This window comes from Nansenia antarctica (assembly GCF_963989245.1).
Source record: "Nansenia antarctica genome assembly, chromosome: 8".
NCBI lineage: Eukaryota > Metazoa > Chordata > Actinopteri > Argentiniformes > Microstomatidae > Nansenia > Nansenia antarctica.
The window spans coordinates 28234937-28257125 of NC_137678.1; the positions used below are offsets into that span (position 1 = coordinate 28234937).

At 41.9% G+C, this 22189-nt stretch overlaps 2 protein-coding genes across 4 annotated transcripts in view; both read right to left on the reverse strand.

Moving 5' to 3' along the window:
* ahcyl2b (adenosylhomocysteinase like 2b) overlaps positions 1 to 2041 on the reverse strand; it is a gene marked incomplete at both ends in the record, with an annotated part of 60731 nt that extends 58690 nt beyond the window's left edge. For all 3 annotated transcript variants that reach the window (XM_080537949.1, XM_080537947.1, XM_080537948.1), the window contains one exon: positions 1736 to 2041. In XM_080537949.1, coding sequence (XP_080394075.1) covers positions 1736 to 2041 — 306 coding nt within the window. The remainder of the gene's footprint in view (positions 1 to 1735) is intronic.
* A 991-nt stretch (positions 2042 to 3032) lies between these two features.
* Positions 3033 to 19548, reverse strand: tmem209 (transmembrane protein 209; the record flags this gene model as incomplete). The annotated part of the gene is made up of 14 exons (XM_080537951.1): positions 3033 to 4184; positions 4824 to 4897; positions 5562 to 5659; positions 8784 to 8898; positions 9379 to 9476; positions 9973 to 10098; positions 10616 to 10712; positions 11051 to 11122; positions 11980 to 12155; positions 14904 to 15108; positions 15400 to 15626; positions 16734 to 16865; positions 19218 to 19276; positions 19409 to 19548. The coding sequence occupies 14 exons, from the start codon at positions 19546 to 19548 to the stop codon at positions 4130 to 4132; spliced, it is 1674 nt and encodes a 557-aa protein (XP_080394077.1). The 3' UTR covers positions 3033 to 4129.
* Positions 19549 to 22189: the final 2641 nt, after the last annotated feature.

Sequence of the window (22189 nt, forward strand, 5' to 3'; positions counted from 1 at the left end):
AACTGTTTATCGACACTTCGACCCGGCCGACGCTACGCCAGGTCAGTCAACACAGACTCTGGATCAAAGGCTCCTTTCCTTGAACCTTGGTCCCATTAGTCACTTGTTTGAAAATAACTTTCTGAGACGGAGAAGATAAGATTCATTCACGACAAGTGAGCAGTAAAGAAGGAATGAGAGGGAGGAGGTGTGTACTATTGGAACAGCTAATGATACACATCCCAGTGAGGAGTACAAAGGTAAGCCTGAAGGACGCATCTTAAGTACCTGTTTAACCTCAAGCTAAGTAAGGCTTATGAGAAATAGGTAACAACGGTGTGACAGGATCACAGATTCACTGTGCTGCTGATATGGTGAGGGTAAACCAAAGGTAGAAAAACATAACATTTGATAAGATAAAAACACTTGAGCTGCAATGCATCAATTAGGCCAATTATCACCATGGCCACACTACAAGCATCAATTAGGCCAATTATCACCATTGGCCACACTACTAGCATCAATTAGGCCAATTACCACCATGTCCACTACTAACACACAACACATGCTTGACCACAGACCAATGAACAAAAGGCATCAACTATGAAATGGCCACCACAATAAGGTGATGTAGAGAAGGCACACACGTATGCCCCCAATTCAAAAAATAGATTCATTTCCTCATCCCTTCATTACCAATGGTTAAAATTAAAGTAGCCTTTTTAGTTGTCAAATAATTGTGTTATCGATGGTCATAAATAAAAGGAGCGAGTGAATGAATGCCATAGGAACAAGACTGCTAAACTGTAGTTTATACCATACTGCCTAATGACTATCTGAACGACCTTGCTGTTGCAAATCAAACCAAAGCTGCTACTTTCCTGATCCGGACAGCTGGTCCCCCAACCCCACATGTCAATAAATCATATGGCAGTGTTTCAATCCAATCGACACATGACTACACCACTGGCAACGTTGTCATTGTCCATCAGCAGGTTGATTCACTAAGGTTAACAGAAATGCAACTGGTCTTGTTCTGAGAGATTTCTAGATCTAGATGGGCATATTATGAGGGGGGACACACAGGTCTCCAGAGCATATTTATGTCCTGCTGGCTGCTGATGTGGGGGAAAAGGACTGCTGAACGTGAATCCCTTTACCCTACAATCACAAGAGAACGATAACCCCCAAAATAAGAGAAATAACAAGTCATGATCACCACGTTTATAAACACACCACTTGCCTAGAACTGAGTTTCCACAACATCGGCGTTTCTCGTCCAGCGCCACGACGGAGGCGCACTGCGGTCAAAGCGTCCTAAGCTAACCTGGCCATGCTACATACATACATACACATACATACATATATACATACAGAGATCTGTTGTCTTTCAACACAACATCTAGACAGAGTTAGCAAAAAACACTGACACATCTCTGACCCAAGCTAAGACTTCCTGGACAAGCTGAGAGAGAGAGAGAGAGAGCTGACAAAGCTACCAGTCTGTTTAGCATCATGCTAAGCTTCCATCGTCACACACAATGCCGACCAGAGACTTCCAGGCAGCTCCGCTTGTCCCACACTAAAGAAACCCCCATAACATAACAGAACAGAACAGAACAGAACTACATATCCAGCCATCACCTTGTCTCGAGACATCTTAAGACACATTTGTCAGTTAATTAAGACATCTCAAGACAAGGTGATGGCTGGGTATGTACGAGCGTCCCACCACACACACGTCCCCCCCCCTCACCTTCTTCATCCTGGGCGCCTCCGCCACCGTCCCGTCGCGGTTGACGAACGCATCTCCTCCCCCTCCGTTCTGCTGCCCGGGGTCGGTGCGCTTCATCGCGGACGCTTGCGGCATCTTCACGGGGTTGTTCGGGCTGAGCATGCCCGGGCTGGGGTCTCCGGCTCTCACGGTAGGTTCGGCGTTCGGTTCGTTTTTACCGAAACCTTTCTTCTCCTCCGTCTCGGGGGTCACGTCTTTGCTGGGGACGACCGTGTCTTTTAACTCGACCTCGGCCATTTTCGCTGCTGCCACGACCTGGACTGACATCGCTGCTGCTGCTGCTGCTGCTGCTGCTTCCACTCAGTCCTGCTGCCAACGACGGAGAACGAGGCGGCCGGATGTGAGTGGAGGACTTGATTAAAACTGAGGGAGTGTGGGACGTGTAGTCCTTACGACGAGTCTCTCTCGACACAACTACAGAATCATTGATAACCATTGATAAGTGTTACACGCCACATATTGAGATAGTAGACTTTAAAGAGGTAAGAGTCAAACTGATTCACAGTTATCATAGATTTCGACAGACTTTTGACAAATCGCAGAAGACTATAGAACTACATCTCCCGACAAATAGGAATCTTCCCCAAATGCATTATGGTCAATGGAGTTCATGTTTAACGTGGACGACACGCAGTACTACAAAACATAAACGGGATTATGCCAGCGGCAGTTCGTCATTTCTGTCAATATGACGTTTTATTTTTGATCCGACGCTTGTATCAAAACCACATCACTATATTCAAGCCTATTTATTTGAACAGAAATCCAGCATCAGTAAAGCAGTATCAGTATATGCACCTCGGAGAATGAGCATTTATTGTCTGTTTCATAGTTTTCTATGAAAAAGTAGATCGAAAACAGTGATAGTTTCGTTTTTTTTTTCTTAGAAATACAAATAATAACCTGCGCATTTAAATAACATTATTCAATTTGTATTACGGTGGGAGAAATTTGGCTGCCACATTGCTGACAATGTTGAAGAGAAAGGAAAACCTGTAATCTTTCCACAAAAAAAGTCAGTTTTATCAAAGCCTCTTATTAAAGTATGTGGTGTTACAGCACACAGCGAGTGACGTTCCACTTCAACAGTGTATACCCCCCTCAAGTGGTGCATTCTGGTAATCCAAATAAATGTCATCTACAACTTAGATTTAGAGGCGGTAACAATAAAGAACCCAACAGTCTGACTAAATCGCTTGTGTTTAATGTTCATTTCTCAATTGAAAACCACTATAAAATGACATACCAGAGCAAACGATTTCAAACTATCAACAAGGGAATATGAGTCTCTGTAACCATGGCTTGCAATTGCTGAATCTGCCATTTATGTTCTTAAAAAATACATTCCATTCAGGCAGATCATTTGCTGAAATGAGATTTGTACACACAGGTAACTTTGGCACCAAGTAAAGACCATGTAATTGTCTCCCTCCATAAGCTTCCTATTCTAACAAAAGGCATACTATGCACATGGTTGTGTATCTAGTATTTGAACTGGTGAACAAATATCCCTTTGTAAGTTGGAATACACTTATTATGCATGCCAATGCAAGAAACCACTGCAGCCCTACTTAATATTAAAACCATTCTTCTTATGCATTGTAGCCAGTCTTGAGAGTAAAAGTTATTTTGCTCAAAAGGGTGCAAGAAGGACTCTCTGTCACTCAACAGAAAACAAAACAAAACCACTCAAGCATTCCAAGTGCAGTATTCAAACTCTGACAAGCGATTCAAAAGAAAACTTAAGTCAGTACACTTATATACATTCAAGGGTTCAACCCTCTGCAATACACCAGACCAAACTGAGGTATAGGATAGTATTTACAAGTCGCACTGGTACGTACATTCTCAGAGCACTGCGAAAATGGAGATATCTGTGAATACTTCTAAGATAAAAATACAGTACTGTTGTTTCTCAAGACCACTATGGTCAAAGTAAATTGTATGAAATAGTTTTTAAAATGTCACAAATGACAATATACTTCCAAATGAACCTCAAATTGAGAAAAAATAAAGTTCCAAATCCATTGCGCTGTTTCACATGTAAAAGAAGAAAAAAGACTGAATATGGATCTACTTAGATCGTCAGCTTTAACACACGTGACATTTTATGGGAGGCGCTTCAGCCAGAATCTCAGGATGTTCAGTTTTACGGAATTTGGCTTAATCTGTCTAGGAAACCTCCCACTAGAGACTGGTGGTGTTGTCCGTGGCTATGACGCTTCACAGAAAGATCTTGAGGTGAGAGAATATCCAGATTTTTGGGAAAATGTCTGCAATTCTAAACCACTTCTAGGTCCACTGTAATATGTGTCCTCTGTGAAATGTTCATGGTTGGAGTTGGCATTCATGCCATCAATCTCCAAATATCCACAGGATGTTCACACCTGATAGGCCAAGATTCACCCTCCTGTAAAATGCAAAACAAAACAAAACACATCATTTGACTAAAATGTATATCTTATTAATATTCTCAAAATGTCATTATTTGTTTGAGAAAAGTTCACAATAGTTTGCTCCAAGCAAATAAATAAACTGAGAAAAGGAAAAAAAACTTGAGCTCAAACAGTCAATATGAACCATCCATATGAACCATCAATATGACCCTGACAGGAGTAGGTCTTTAGTGATCACCTCTTGTCCAGTGAGACTAAAGGCCAATGCACACGGCGTGCGATTTTGTCGCACCGCGAATTCGATTCCATTGTTTTGAATGAGACAATGCACACGGTGTGCGATGCGATATTGTTGCACGACAACATTCGATTCTCAATTCACATCACCGAAGTCAACAACACGGCCCATCTCATATGGGATTACAAGACACCTATATTACATAATAATAACAATCGAGCATGTAGGCACAATATGCCCAGTTGTATCTTGTAGAAATTGTGGAAGCACGGCAAGCAATATTGGTAGAGCCTTGTAATCAGCCTGCCTGGTCCGACTTTGGTGGTGTGAATTGAGAATCGAATGTTGTCGTGCAACAAAATCGCACGCCGTGTGCATTGGCCTTAAAAAGTGATCCCAGTATTGGAACACTCACCCGAGCATCCCAGCCTCCTTAGTTTTGATGACGAAGAGGAACATGAGAGCGGTGTGGAACAGATTATTCCTGCCCTGAGAGCAGAAGAGCAAAGTCAACGGACAGACTGAGGCATGTTAACAGAATAGAACATAGTTATTCAGGGTATATACAGGAATCTTGAGGTTAATTTCAATACCTTTCTAAGACTTTTTAAAGACCTTGTCAATATTTTTCCAGACCTCACCGCCACTTGGAGCTGTAACCGTTTACATCAGTGACACCTTTAACTTAACAGTTTTAGTTTGCAATAGACTAGACCACTATCATACAAAATAATTTCTGGTTCATGTTTGTTTTTTAATAAAACTATTTGTAATAAAATAAATTTAAAATAAACTTTTACTAAAAGTTTTTAGGACTCAAACTCTTTGGACAGAGTCTAATTCAGAAAAATACCTACAAAATTCAAGACCTCATAAAATCGTGATAATACTTTTTAATACTTATTAAGGGTCTTGATTTTCCCAAAATTTATTTATCAACTTTTAATACTTTTCAAGACACAGCGGATACCCTGATAGTTATTGGGTAAAAAAAAAAAATGGTGAGATGCTAAAATATGACATTATGTTGAACAGAAGTGGTCATACATAGATAGACCATGTTTGTTCAAAATCTACACATTTACAGCCAAAAGGATGAATTGCATAGCATCAGCATATGAATAAATAAAAAAAACCTGGTTAGTGTTCTCACCTTGGGCAGGCTGTAGATGTGGCCCTGGTAGATGAGCTGGTAATGGGGAGGATTGGTGCTACTTTGGTGAATGCAGAAGAGGTTCTCATTCGTCACATCTAAGTTGGAAACGTAATATGCCATTTAGCTGACGCTTAATATCCAAAGCGACTTACATTGCAGTGAGTGCACATAATCAGTATACACAATCTCAGCGTTGTTAGCACCAAGCTCTACCAACTGAGCCACAGAGGACCACTGGACAGGTAAGACTCTCAGGAGAGAAAATACAAGGAAAGGAATTCAGTTTTGTGTGTGTATATATATGTGTGTGTGTATGTACACCTCGTTCCAAATTATTATGCAAATTATATTTTTCTCAGATTTTCCTAAATAGTCGATGCAAATGACAATCAGTATAATTTTCAAGTCATCAACCGTTAGAGTATAATTCAAATTTTATTGAACAAACCTCCCAATGATAACAGTATCTTTTTTTAAAATAAAAAACTCAAAATGCACTGTTCCAAATGATTATGCACAACAGAGTTTCAAAACCTTTTATAGGTTGTAAAGAACTAAAAATGGTAATTTGATGAATTTAGGGTTAGGAGGTCATATTAGGAGGTCATATTTCCTGAAATCAAAAGCTATTTCAAACAAAAACATCTTAACAGGTCAAGTTACATGTTAACATAGGACCCCTTCTTTGATATCACCTTCACAATTCTTGCATCCATTGAACTTGAGTTTTTGGACAGTTTCTGCTTGAATTTCTTTGCAGGATGCCAGAATAGCCTCCCAGAGCTGCTGTTTTGATGTGAACTGCCTCCCACCCTCATATATATATTTTGCTTGAGGATGCTCCAAAGGTTCTCAATAGGGTTGAGGTCAGGGGAAGATGGGGGCCACACCATGAGTTTCTCTCCTTTTATGCCTATAGCAGCCAATGACACAGAGGTATTCTTTGCAGCATGACAGTGGGCTCAGAAATACATGAAGACTAATTTCCAAACAGTCTTGTTTACTGATCAGTGTTTCCTCCAGGAATTTTCACATTAGTGGCGGGGTGGTCGTCTTTCGCGCGCACAGCGTGTGTGAATTTTTTTCCCACGTGCGCGCGCATAAAACGCGTGCACGCGAAAACAAATATAATTTCTTAAATAGCGGTTAAGTCATTAAAGCCGAGCAGGTGATTTTATATAGAAGGTGATCAAATACCAATATTGTTATGTACGACAGTATGTCATTGCAGCACTTTGTTGCACTTTACGACGTCACGTTCTGTTAGAGCTTTACGACTGTGTGTGTGTGTTGTCAGAACAATAATTTATAATTTTATAATTTTGCCATTTAGCAGACGCTTTTATCCAAAGCGACTTACAATTACAAATTACAGGGACATTCCCCCTGGAGTAACTGAGGGCTAAGTGCCTTACCCAAGGGCACACTAGTAGTGGTGTGGCTTCAGGCGGGATTTGAACTCACAACCTTCCGATCACAAGTCCAACTCACTATCCACTAGACCACCACTACCTAGAATGAATGGCACTTGACAGTAAACGGATCTCAGTTTGTATACCTGTGTGGATCTACATTTATTAGCATAACACAAACATAATAAATTAGATAGAACAACCCTGTTCATTAATGTTCATTAATGCTTGAGTTCATGTTCGCACTGTTACTGTGTTGTGTGCCAATGCACCCCTGTGATGCTGTGTGTGTTATTGAGACCGTTGGGAGAGAGAGCTCGGGTGAACTAAGAAAGTTGTGTATGAGATAGTTTACAATTAAACGCACAGATTACATGAGAGAAGCTATCTGTCATTATTTCAACCACTGTCCAAGTGGGGACGTTACAATACTTTCGTTTTAGAACGAAACGTTAGTAGCAGCGTTTTTAGCAGTCACCATTCTTGAGCAAAACATGATACAAACAAACATTCAAATACTCGTGTCGTCTTGATTTTTTTTTCCGATTTCAATGTATGACGCATCATTTGAAAGCTTACCATCTGTAGTTTCAGACTATGTAAACAAACGAAAAATTACGTAAGCAAATGTTTATTATTTATCTGGTATAGATACCACTTCTGCGCCGAATGTACCGCCACCGGCACAAATCCGCACCCGACATTGTAATTACCGTAATTTCTAAACGGTTTGTGCTATCGAAAAAAATCCAACTGTCCCTGAAAGCTGAGATGTTGCACTTCAACCAACATATAGGGTATTACGGTAAAATGTGACGTGAGGACATTCTCAGAGTCAGTTTACTCACAGTGATTGGCGGAGCGTTCAGGGACATGCTTTTTTTCAGTTCTCCGGTCATAATAACTCGCTGCCTTTCTGCGCAGCCTGAATCAAAGTGGACTGTCTGAATCATTTGGTGGCGGAGCAAATTCATTCGTGGCGGCCCGCCACCAATAAATTCATATAGAGGAAACACTGCTGATGAGTGCAGTGCAACCCTGGATGGTCCAGATGGATGGGGAGTAGTGGATGGTTGGTGGATGGCCACCATGTCCCAACAAGGCTGCGACGTCAGCAAGGAGGTGGCGAAGTCATGTTTTGGGCCGGAATCATGGGGAGAGAGCTGGTAGGCCCTTTTAAGGTCCCTGAAGGTGTGAAAATCACCTCGGCAAAGTATGTAGAGTTTCTGACTGACCACTTTCTTCCGTGGTACAAAAGAAGAAAGCTATTCTGGCATCCTGCAAAGAAATTCAAGCAGAAACTGTCCAAAAACTCACAAGTTCAATGGATGCAAGAATTGTGAAGGTGATATCAAAGAAGGGGTCCTATGTTAACATGTAACTTGACCTGTTAAGATGTTTTTGTTTGAAATAGCTTTTGATTTCAGTAAATATGACCTCCTAATATGACCTCCTAACCCTAAATTCATCAAATTACCATTTTTAGTTCTTTACAACCTATAAAATGTTTTGAAACTCTGTTGTGCATAATAATTTGGAACAGTGCATTTTGAGTTTTTTATTTTTAAAAAAAATACTGTTATCATTGGGAGGTTTGTTCAATAAAATTTGAATTATACTCTAACGGTTGATGACTTGAAAATTATACTGATTGTCATTTGCATCGACTATTTAGGAAAATCTGAGAAAAATATAATTTGCATAATAATTTGGAACGAGGTGTGTGTATGCCTGTGTACATATGTGTGTGTACATATGTGTGTGTGTGCATGTGCGTGTGTGTGTGTGTGTGTGTGTGTGTTCTTACCAGGTTTATCTGGCGTCTGGGTGAAGTGCTGGGAGGTGAAGGTCTTTCCGTCTGGGTACTTTGGGTGAGGCGGGAGCCGCGAGTCCAGGTATGTGCACATCACGTGCATGAGGATCTAACAGAAAACACAAACCAACCATTCATTTATTTATCCCTCTGTCACAACGGTCCACAGCAGTCTCCTCGCCTTCACCTGCACTGATCCGAAAACGGAGAACAGGGGATTAACAATATGGCGGACGCCGCTTTAACCCCGTCCAGTTCCTTTTCAGATCAGTGCGGATGGAGGAGAGACAAGCACAGGAAGACACACACACACCCCCACCCACCCACCCACCCACACACACACACACACACACCTGAAAGCATCAGCTAGGTATAAGCAAGACGGCAGTAGCTGCACATTGCCCTCTAATAGGCTTAGTGGAATTCTTTTGGCCATATCACTTTTATGCTTTTATGTATCCAATCCTTTGGGATCTATCCAAGTGTCTATGGAGTAGGGTCTGGGGGGTTAAATCCCTATTGGGGGGGGGGGGGGGGGGGGGTGTGATGTGTCTGGTCAGAGGGAGCGGAGGGGGGCGATGGCACTCACAGCACAGTCTGTAGGGAGGTCCGTGTCCCACTTCCTGCTCTTCAGATCCCCTCCCCCGTTCCAGCGGAAGGAGCTCATGCAGCCGCTGTGCGCCAGCTCTGACGGGGGGGCAAGAAGCACGTTGTGTCAGGACATGTCACCCTCCCATTCCATCCTCCCATTCCCATTCCATCTCTCTCCATTTAACCGTTTATTTATAGAGACGACTGCATCGTTGAAATTAAATGTATTTTTACACAAAGATAATTTACTAGTCAAAGTTCAGATCTCCTGCCCACTTCCCTCCCTCCCTTGAAGCATCATCGGGAACGCAAGATTGGACACAGCCAAGAATATAAACAATGGTCCTCCTGGCCCAGAAACAACCCCTAGCCCCATCTCCCCTAGACACTTGTGTAGATTTGGAAGGATAGTAAAGATCGATATGAGCAAGACTGTAGTAGCTCCACCAGACCCTCTGATAGGTCAGGTGGCATCTTTACCATGTCGCCCGTACTTACAGTATCCAATCCTTTCAGATCTACACAAGTGTCTAGGGAGCATGGGGGCTAGTGTGGTTTGTTTCTGGACTGAGCCGATAGCCTCCCCCCTTACCCTTTATTCTCTCCACTAGATACTCCTGGTTGGGAGTGATGTCCAGGTACTGCACGATAGCATTCATGGTGGGAATGGAGGAGGCCTTCAGAAGGGCAGCTTGTTTCAGGCTGCTGATGCTGGCTTCTGTTGGGTGGACAACAAGTGTGAACGGGGGGGGGGGGGTCAGTAAAGCATGTCAGCGTTAACATTTCCCATGATTCTATCTCAGGATATATACAGGAATCTTGAGGTTAATTTCAATACCTTTCTAAGACATTTTAAAGACCTTGTCAATATTTTTCCAGACCTCACCGCCACTTGGAGCTGTAACCGTTTACATCAGTGACACCTTTAACTTAGCAGTTTTAGTTTGCAATAGACTAGACCACTATCATACAACACAATTTCCGGTTCATCTTAGTTTTTTAATAAAACTAATAAATTCACGAACTTTTACAACAACAAAAAAGAGGACTCAAACTCTTTGGACAGAGTCTAATTCAGAAAAATACCAACAAAATTCAAGACCTCATAAAATCGTGATAAGACTTTTTAATACTTATTAAGGGTCTTGATTTTCCCAAAATGTATTTATCAACTTTTAATACTTTTCAAGACACCGCGGATACCCTGTCTCTACACATTTAAAAGCAGTGCCCACCTCCTATCTGGAGCTCCGAGCAGCCCATTCTCCTCAGCTGGCTGTTGACCGTGTCCATCTCCTTCACCAGCGGGACCAGGATGGTGTCATTGATCCACTGTGAGGAAGAGAAACGCACACGGCATCGCGTATTGAGCTAGAGCTATTATCGAAGGTTTCCTTTGACAACATGTTTAATGGACCGCTTTTGCACACAGCATCAGCATTCGTTCAGTGTGATGCTCGGGGGGGGGGGTAGTGGTGGATGGTAAACTTGGACTGGTCATCAGAAGGACACAAGTTCAAATCCCACCTGGTTAAGACCACCACTAGCGTGCCCTTGAGTAAGGCACTTAGACCTAAGTTACTCCAGGGAGACTGACCCTGTAATCTCTCATTGTAAATCGCTTTGGATAAAAAATCATCTGCTAATATGGTTAAGATGTAAATGCTCACGTTTCTTAGCTTGGCCGTCCAGCTGTCGATGCTGTCTACCACGAGGCGGCTGGTTGTGATTCTGGCCCACACCTGCAGATGAAACGGTTGGCCAGGAGAAGTCAGGAAACACATGGGTGATAGAGACAGACCACTTTCACCTGGTAAACATCTACAGTACCTCAGCCAAAGACACCACCCCTCCTCCTAACTCCTTCTCCCCATGTACTGTATATGTACTTCACTGTATACTGTATAATGTACTGTATAATCTGTCTCAGGGTTCCCACACCTTCTGAAACATCAAATTCAAGCACCTTTCAAGGACTTTCAAGACTCAATTCCCTCAAATTCAACGACCCAACAGAGCATAGTTTGAGACAGATCTAGATCTTTATATAATATAATTTATATAATAGGAACTATCCACTCACAGACAACAATTAAAAAGAGAGGCTTGAATGTGTGAACACTAGATGGTCTCTTGCCTTCTCTACCACAGCACAGTAAAACAATATATTGTGAAATGTGTGTAAAGTTAAGCAATACAGAGACTTATTTACTAGTTGACAAGCTAAGTAAAACATTTTTGAATATTTTGTTTGTTTGTTTTGACAGAGAGAGAGGGGAATTCAAGCATTCACTGACCCATGTCTATTTTCACAAACTTTTAAGGCCGTGATTTTTTTTTGCTCAAATTCACAAACCTTCAAGGTTTTCAAGGACCCGTGGGAACCCTGCGGTCTGCAGATCTGTATGCAGATCTTCCCCCGGTGACTATAAAGATTGATCGATCTAACTTATTGACTCCAGAAGCCATCCGTTTATTTAACGTCAACAAAAAAACTAAGCAACACCCCCCCCCCCCCCCCCGCATGCACTTTGAACACTACCCATATGTGGTGTTGTGTGCCTTTGAATTATTGATGATTGTTCATCACAGCTCTGACCTCCTCCGCGGCCTGTTTGGACCCGAGGTCGGTCTCGTCCTTGTGGGCCGAGGGGGCCTGAGAGCGGCAGGCCAGCTGGTACTGGAACTTCCTCAGGCTCTGGGCGTAGTCCCCCACCGAGCGGTTATAGTTCCAGAACGTAGGGCTGTGGTTGGGGGACGCAGACTCCGGACTCCCTGGAGGCGAGACCAAAAACAAGAAGAGAAGAGTCTCAAATCAGACAGGAACGACCTGCTTCGTTGGACACACATCTCCCTCAGTGTTTCCCCTAGGTTTGCTGCCTTGGGGGGGGTGGCATGGACCGTGGCATGGACCCCCCCCCCTCCCAGGGGGTAAAACCCTGCCTCATACCAGCGTCATGACCATCCTGCTCTCTCTCCTTCTCTCCCTCCCTATCCTCCTCTCTCCCTTTTGCTGTCAACCAAAAGGTAAACAAAACAGCCAGAGTATTTATAATCTAATAAGAGGCATAAATTGATCCATATCCATTTATAACATAATTATAATTGAATATTGGATTGCTGTGGGCAATCCAGTCAGATAATGTCATTTTGACTTTACTCTCTCACCTGAAAAAAAATCGTATGTCCAACTATAAAAAACTGACATTTCCAATGCTTCAATCAACTGTCCATGTACTGTAATGCCATTATGGTATTACCATGAAGCCCAACTCTAGCAGAATAAGAAAGATAGTATATCCAGGGCTCTACAGTGCGACCATTTCACTCGCAATTGCGACTAAAAATAAATCTGTGCGACTAGAGAAATAAATTCACGAGCACACTGTGCGAGTACAGATTTATTTTTTATTCTAAAAATAAATCTGCGCGAACCGGGAAAATAATTCACGAGTGAAAGATTTCAGCTTTCTCACTCTCTGCAAGCGTACTGACAACAACAACATTCATTCATCTCTGTCCCACTTATATCCCGTCATATCACCCGCTAAGCAGCCTGGGTGATTGAGTCAACACACGCCGTGAATTCTGAATACTTTGCTCGCTAACGAGCGGTCACTACACTACAATATATATATTTTTTAAGTCCCATATTCCACAAGCCACAATCCGATTCCGCCAACCACAGTACAGCTCTCTGTGATAACGTGTGGTGTGAACTTTCCCGGAGAAGAACACGGCTGCGCTATCGAAAGTTTGACTCAAAATGAAGAAAATGATTTCATTCATTTGTATTTTGCGAGTCAAAGAAACAAAGAAAAAGAGGAATCCGGTGAGGGCCCAAGTAATTCGCAAGCTGGTTCAACTAACGAGAGAGATGGGGATGAGACGGCTAGTAGCGACAGTGAGGCTGAGAACAACGTTAGTAGGCCTAACGTTACTAGCGAAGATGACACCCCAGCGTCCATTGCAGCCGGCGGAGGGAAAACATATCGATTTAATCCGAAGTGGCTGGAAATCTTCCCATGGCTAGAGTTTAAAGAAAACGTCATGTTCTGCAAATATTGTAGAGGGCAGAAACAGGCTGGCAAGTCGATGCCCATTTCAGCCGCCCAGTGTGAGCGAGGCTTCTCTGCGCAGAACCGCATTAAGAATTCAACAAGAAGCAGCCTTGGAGTCTCCACCACCGAAGACCTGATGAGGATCAGCCTGGAGGGGCCTTCTGTCGAGGACTTCGATCCCACTCCTGCCGTGGACCGCTGGCTGACCTCTAAGCGTGCCAGACGGCCAACATACAAAAGCATATGGACAACTGATATCCTCTGCGTCTAGTAGGGCTGTAGGCATGGGCCAATGTGTGATTTTGGTGCAAAAATTGCAAAATCACTAATAAAAATGTGTTATTATAAAATGTTTCACTGTGCTCCTAAATTTCTTTGTGTGCCCCTAAAATTTTTCATTTAGGAACACATGTGCTCCTAGTGAAAAAGGTTAGCGTAGAGCCCTGATATCTACTTTAAGTAAAATAATAAAGTGCCTCCAGTTAGCTCTTTAGCTGGCAAGTGTGCAAGGAGACTAGCTCATCTCATCACCTCTGAGCTAGCTAGCTTGCTAGTTCTTTGACGCTATTTACACTATGGAACTATAGTCAGACACTTTCTAGTCACGATAATAACGACCAATTTTAACCAACTTTCTCTGTCAGAACACTCAGCAATATTAGCTAACGTTTCAACTTGCTTACTTTCAATCTGCAGACATCACAGCCGGCAAAAACTCTCGCGTCTCGCGCGCACACTTGCGCAAAATCTTGTATTATTCTCCAGCGCTGGCACAGCGCGAAGTGTGGAGATAGGTCTGGCTATGCGAGACTACGGCGGACTAACGTTACCAACGAGCCTATGGGCTTGCCACTCGCCAGATTCGGGTTGGGTGCGTTTAAAAAACGCGGATATTTTAGCCTGCTTGTCAGATGTTTGGTGTCTCCGTCAGTAATAATTCCTATTTCTTGGGGGGGCGGGGGGTTAGGGTTAGGGCCCGCCCGCCCGCCCCCCCAAGGCAATGGTAGGGGAAACACTGTCCCTTGCAGGGTTCCTACAAGTTTCAACAACTTAAATTTAATACCTTATTAGACCTCTTTGAATAGAATTTTAGACCTATTCGCGACACCGTATGATAGCTTTTTGTCATCCTCGAGGTGATGAAATTAGGGATTTCACTGCCATACAGACAAAAAAAGTCTGAAGGATAATTAATATAAAATAAATAAGTCCCATAATTACTCAAAAGTACATTTATTAACATTAACAGTTAACTGTCGAAAAACACATTTTTTTAAGACCTAGCACCTCGTTCTTTAGACCAAATTAGGGGGGAAAAACTTTAGTTTAAGACCTTTTTAGGCCTTATAATTCGGATTGCTGGATTTTAGATTTTAAGGCTTTTTAAGACCAGCGCGGGAACCCTGCCCTTAAGAAAGAGATGGTCGAGTATTAGGATTCAGTCATCGTCAGCCGTCCCCACCTAACTGGCTGCGGTGACTCTTCTCCTCCTCGGTACGGAGGAACCTATCCAGGGTCTTGAGGTCCTCCATGTAGTCTTCCTTCCCCCCGGGGGAGTTGAACAGGGAGGGGGAGGTGCGGTACCGGGCCCTCAGGCTGGTGCCCTCCACCGGGCCTAAGCTGCTGGGGTACGGGCTGGACCCGGGGGACGGGCTGTAGTTCAACACCTGAAATCAACACACATCTATTTATTTATTTTTAAATAAAAAAAATAAAGGCTTACAACTGCTAATGTCTTTACTAAGAGCAAAACGTCTGCTAACAACGCATCAGCATCTGTTGGACACTTAAGTGCAGGATCTCCCCTGTTCCTGGAACAGGTTATTTATCCCCTCAAGGACAATTAAGGACTGTATTGACGGATCACATGGCTCAGATGCTGATGCTGACACTGACAGATGCCCAGGGAGAACCAGGTAAACAAGTATAAACATGTAGCAGCTCCGCCACGGACAGACCTTTCCGAAGGCCAGTGAGGAGGAGAAGTGCCCGCCGCTTCCTGGGGTGCTGGGGCTGGTGAGAGGGGGGCTGTAGCCGGGCACACAGCTGGGGGAGAACTTGGGGCTGGTGCTGGCGGGCCGCGAGGGGCTGAAGCTGAGCACGCTCTGACCCTGGAGGGGCGAGGACTGGGCCGGGGCCGGAGCCTCCTTCTTCTCTGGCTTCTGAGGGGGAGAGGCCTGGATACCTGAGGGGGGGGAGAAACCAATATAAAATATTGTATAGAGTCTACCACACGCGAGATAAAATCCATAAGTATTATAGTAATGTATCAGATAACTGTTTAAAGTGTGGAAAAAAAGACTCACTAATACACGCATTCTGGGAGTGTCCCAGAGTACAGAAAACCTGGGTTGACATAGAACATTGGCTCTCAGGGGTACATAAGGAAAGATTCAAATTTGATCCTTCAATCTGTCTTTTCCAGGATGTAGCCACAGTAAGATACCCTAGGGGGTGGATAATTATGTACTCATCAATTATATTTAAAAAACTAATACTTGGAAGTTGGAAATCAAGTAAACCTCCAACACTACAACAATGGAAAAACGAAATTCTTTATTATACCAATATAGAGAAGAATTTAGCCATAGACAATAATAAGAAAGATCAGTTTGAAAAGATATGGGGAGAGATAGTGAAGGCCTTAGCTAAGATGTAAAGATAGTGCAAGAAACATAGTACTAAGAGATTAATTAGATTATGCATTAGAAATATTAGTTAGATAAGTATAGGGGGTAAACTGGGATAAACTTTAGACGGTTTAAAAAAAGTGGGGCTTTGAGATGTTAGGATGTGTTGTGATGTTTGTCAAGGTGTGATGTGTTGTGATGTTTGTCAAGTTGTGATGTGTTGTGATGTATATCAAGGTGTGATGTGTGGTGATGTATGTCAAGCTGTGAGGCGTTGTGATGTATGTCAAGTTGAGATGTGTTGTGATGTTTGTCAAGCTGTGATGTATTGTGATGTTTGTCAAGTAATGGGTGCGTATAAATGTTGTGGTGTATTTAGGTTAGGATGTGGTGTGTATAATGTTTTGTGTAAAAAGAAAATGGAAAATAAAATCTTACAAAAAAAAAAAAAAATCATTTGTTTTGGTCATCGTTGCAAATAATCTAACGTCGAGTATGTGAGTGTCCAAGAGCGAAAACAGGTCAGACCTCACTTCCATATCCTGATGAGGGCATGTTTAACTGACAGTGTCAGTTGTCATGTCATGGGCACCAAAGCCAACACAAATTACAAGACATTTGTGTACCTCCAATCATGGTTCAATAGTTTATCAAGGTCTCACCTGAGGTACTGAGGCCCAGAAGGCGATGCTGATCTGGGGTGACCGTGATGGTGGAGGGGGCCATGGTGTACTTGAAGTACTTCCAGAAGTCAAACAGGGCGTTGAGGCTGAAGAGAGAGGCCAAGGCGAGCTCTGGGACAAAAGGGTGACATGGAAGTGGCAACGATTTTATTCCAGCAAATGAATTGTCTTATACTGCCCTAATAACATTTCCGCTTATAATTAGAAGCGTTACCAGTAACCTGTCCAATGGGTTAGTGCAGATTCCCTTCAAACCAGTGATGTAGTCTACGTGATACGCAGGACTACGTCGTATACCCACTAGGAAAGGCCAAGGATTTCCATATACCCACTTAAAAGTGTGTGAGGATTAGGGATGTCCCGATCCGATATTGATATCGCCGCGATATTGGTCCTGAATTCTGGATCGCAGATCGCACCAGAAAAAAAATAGGCAGCGATCTGGGGCTCGCGATCCGGCGTGTCACTCACGTGATGACAACAGTAGTAGTCAGTGGTCACGAGCATGAGAGTTGGCTAGTAGCTACCTGTGTGTAATGAGTCTGACAATGTCATGATGCTAGCTGGTGAAATCATAAACCATTTGTATACGTAATTTTTCGGTTGTTTACATAGTCTGAAACTACAGATGGTAAGCTTTCAAATGATGCGTCATACATTGAAATCGGAAAAGAATTCAAGACGACACGAGTATTTGAATGTTTGTTTGTATCAATGTTTTGCTCAACGGTGACTGCTAAAAATGCTGCTAACAGCTAGTGGCTAACGTTTAGTTCTAAAACGAAAGTATGTTTACAAGCCAGGTATCACTTACCGGTAGCCTCTGGCAACAGTGAATCCAACCCACAGATTATAAGTATTTAGTGATCGTTAAACTGTTGTGTATTATATCGAGTGGTACTTAAAACAAGTTGCCTGTTATGAAAAAAACGAAAACCAGATATTGCTGACACCCCTTTGATTCTGGGACTGGTTTCTGGTCTCACCAGCAGCGTCACTAGGCTACACTTTTAAAAAGGGTGCTATAATTGATTTGCCATTTGTGAGAGAAGATAAATAGAATAAAAACATGAAGGCACTAAAACTAGAAATCAGACAGTAACTCTTTTTTTTTTTTTTACAATGCTGAATGCTGCAGTTTAAATTGTTTTAACTTTAAACCAGTTGGTCACTGAGTACTGCAGAGTACTGTTTTTGTTGCTTGAATAAAGGCTGGCAGTCTTTAATAGCCAACTGTTGTTGTGGACTATATACTGGGGAAGTATTTGCTTTTATTCAGGAGTAAAATAATAAATACAAATATCGGATTGATATCGGTAGTGAAAAAATGGGATCGGGACATCCCTAGTGAGGATACGTAACGGCGTTTTGTGACAGAACTTTCACTTTCATTCATAAAATTCACCCCGTCTGTGTTACGAAGCACTTGAAATTTGGACCATACCATCAAAGGGGGGGAGATGCGACATGAAATATGTCAAAATGCAGCACTATCATGCACAGATCAGCCTTATAACATGTAATTTATATATATATATATATATTTATATATATATATATATATTCTGTTCCCACTGCGCGTAACCAGGGCGCAACTTCCACAGATAGCGAACACACACTGACACACAAATGAATCCTCAGACGCTGGAGTAAAGTTTAGTTCGTTACTCAACCCTCAGAAACATGAGTGGTCGTTTGGTTATTTTGTAAAACTGTAAATAAACATAAGAGTACAATTACTGTAATGCTCAAAACTATACTGTTACACTTTCAACATCAACAGTATGTAGCCAACATATAATATCAATATAGCAATACAAATAGTTATACTTAAATAATATAAGCTATGTATTTATAAACATATACATTATACATTGTAGTTAAACAAGAAAAGAAAAGGCAACTTACAAGCAAAGCCTTTTCCAGGGCAAGAATGTAAACAAAGAGATTCTCCGGAGCTTTTTCTCTCAACTAGCTGTTGCACGAGCTATCACGTCTGAACAGTGTGCTCACGTCATGTGACTAATGTTCGTCATGTGACTAATCAAAACCGAAACTGAATAAAGGCAGTAACAAATGTAATGTCATAAAATGTCCACTAGATGTCTCTAAAATGAAAACCTAAGAAACCATGACAATATATATACTATATATACTATATACATATATATATATATATATATATAAATTACATGTTATAAGGCTGATCTGTGCATGATAGTGCTGCATTTTGACATATTTATATATACCTATATATATATATATATATATAACGTTAGACAGGGAGCGCAGATTTATTTTTATGGCGTTCCGAAATGAATGATATGAGGCTGGGAGGGGAAAAATCACAGTATACCCACTGGAAAAAACTAGACTACACCACGGCTTCAAACCCCATCATGTCTCCTAATAGAATGCAAGCTCTTCCCCTCATCAATAACATACAGTAGCATCACCACTCACCAATGTACCAGATGGGCCAGTAAGATATGTTGTAGTAACGACTCAGCAACCTCCCTGACCTGAGAGAAGAAAACGGACAGCTTGTTGTTAAAACAAAACAATCACCAGGCATCAGTTGCACGGTGCTTCGTTCACTTCAATACAGAATGACTGGATGAGATCTAGCTAACACATTACTTTGTTCCACCTACATTTCTGTGTAGATCATGCCGGCGAGCGACACGTTGAGGACCGCCCAGGCCAGGACCACTTGTCGCGCCTGTTCCTCCCGCCTCATTCGCATCGTTCTGTCGATGAGAGACATGCCCTCCTTGGTGGTCGGGGTCATCATCAGGAACACATAGCAATTACAAATCAGCTGCAACAGACAAGAGACGACAACATTAGATCATGTGCAAACCACGATGACCAAAAACAAATGACTTTGACAGCTATACACACACACACACACACACACACACACACACACACACACACACGCACACACACACACACGTGTGTGTGTTTCCCATGCAATGGGAGCAACATTAGATGTAGCACACTACACACACGCTACTGTGTGCCACAAAACGACATGCTGATGAAATGACCTTACACACGTTAGCGATGTTTTAAATATCAGTGCAGTGTGATGACTAGGCCTCCGTGTTGTCAGTGTGTTAGCATAGCATTGTTAGCTATAGCGATGTACATAACCAATGCGGACAGGCAATGAAAAGCGTCTGAAGATATGAAGATAGCTCTGTTCCACACTCCTTTCATAGTGTGTTAGCACCGTGCCACTTAATGTGAGTCATAATATCTATGTTAGACGAGATAAATGTGTTAATATGGCACAGAGTAAGTGGATGACATACCTCGGTTCGTAACGGTGCGGCGCGGTTTGTATTTTCAACCGGATGTGATCTGTTAATGCCAGGGTCCATTCGATTAGCAAACCGGGTGACGGTGGGCTACACTGGGAAGGGCGGAGCAGCATACTCAAATTAGGGGACACATCTACGCCGCAAACTGTATGAATGAATGAATGAATGGTCTTTATTGTCATTAATACAGTACAGGTACCATACAACGAAATTTAGGAGGGGGGGCTCGCCTGGTGCTTGGAAAAAGACTAAAGACAAGAGGGCCAAGGGTAAAATAAAAAAAGGAAAAGAGCTGGTTTACATAAATAAAGGCTATGTACACTATCTACTATACTATACAATAAAACACTGTGCTGTACTCTATGCTATGCTATAAATATCCTAACATGCAACATGATGTGCCAGGGTCACCCTCAATACATTTATTCCGTTTTCTTTTTAATTGTAGGCACCGTGCACAACTATTGCACCACATATCTTATGTCCATCTGCAGTACCTGTGCAAAAAACTCATCACAAAATACAGCATCCACCCCATCACATAAAGCACAGCAGGATAATAATACTAATGGAGTTTCCATGTCTCCTTTTTCCAGATTTGGTGGGGTACAATGGATTGTGCATCCAGTGACGCTGAGTGGGGTGGCTGGGGTCCCCCGGGGGGGGGGGGGGGGGGTTAGGGGGCCACCGCTGGGTGCTGGTAGGCAAACTGGTAGTAGTCGCTCTATGAGTAGAGGGCTGCAAGGGAATTTTCCTGGCTGCACAGTGTACAGGTTTACAGGTTTACAGGTTTACAGGTTTACAGGTTTTTTTTACCTTTGCCTGCTTGCGTGTTCTGTCATTATGTGAAGCGCATTGAGTCACATCTTGTGAGAAATGAGCTATACAAATAAAACTTGATTTGATTTGATTTGATACAATGTCTGGAATCTAATTTCTTTCATTTGACATTGGTTTAGTCATAATATTTAAAAATGTCTATAGTACAGCTTAGGGCTAAGCCTATTGAGTGTTAGCTGTCCTTTGATCATATATAATCTTTGATTATAACTCATTGTTTATTAAATAAATAAATAGTTAGCCTACATGAAAATGGGCTTTTCATAACTCAGCATGGTCACAATACTGATTCGCCTATTATAGAAATAGTTTTTATAATATGGATTTTAAATCACAATTATTTACGAATTAATCACATATTATTAAAAAATCATGTTCAACACAAAGGGAGCAATGTTACTTATACTATAATAGTATACTATAATAAGTTAACACTTTATTTTAAGTGATTGGGGTATATGGAGCTGTTAAAACGTTTTTTAATCAAGATTTCCCCACAGATCTGCATAAATTAATATGTACATTTGCATATTATTCATTTAATTAGCATAATATGTTCATATTTATTTATTTTAAATGTCATGCATAGTAGTTTCTATCATCCCTGAAAATGTCATTACAGTGTGACCAACCTATCTTAAGCTATGAAGGAAAGTATGTAAAATATAGTGATAAAAAAGGTCCATTTGGTGCCATTCCGGAAGACAGGTGTTCCATTGACATAATGAAAGAGGTGCGAGACCTTTTTGACCCTGTCTCGGTTCACAAAATGGGTTGTATCTCAGCAACCGTATGTCCTATCTTCATAAAACAAAGTGCTCTGTGCTTCTGAGAGTATGCTCTAGAACACTGTATATCAATTGTACCAGCAGAAGCAATCTTTAAAATTGGTACCTAACACCCTAATTAAATCATGTATCCTCACTACACAATGCATAACAATGATGTTTGATTCTTGACCTTAAATTAAAATTCTTACAACAAATCTAAACAAAAAACAGCATGATCATGAAAGTTAATAATAATTATTATTATTTAAAAAAGAAAGAAATATGAGGGTCAAAAGTCAATTTGACCCTTTGTTGACCTTCTGATTGGTCTGCTGACCACCAACCAGAGTGCTTCTTTCCGTAGCAACAGTTGCTAACGTACTGAGGGTTGGACAAGCGCCCCTTCTTTGTGAATGGCGTCACGGTGAAACGCATCGATTTATCTAGCTGGTGAAACGTTTGACATCTCTAGCAAAAAAGTTGTACATTGTTTTAA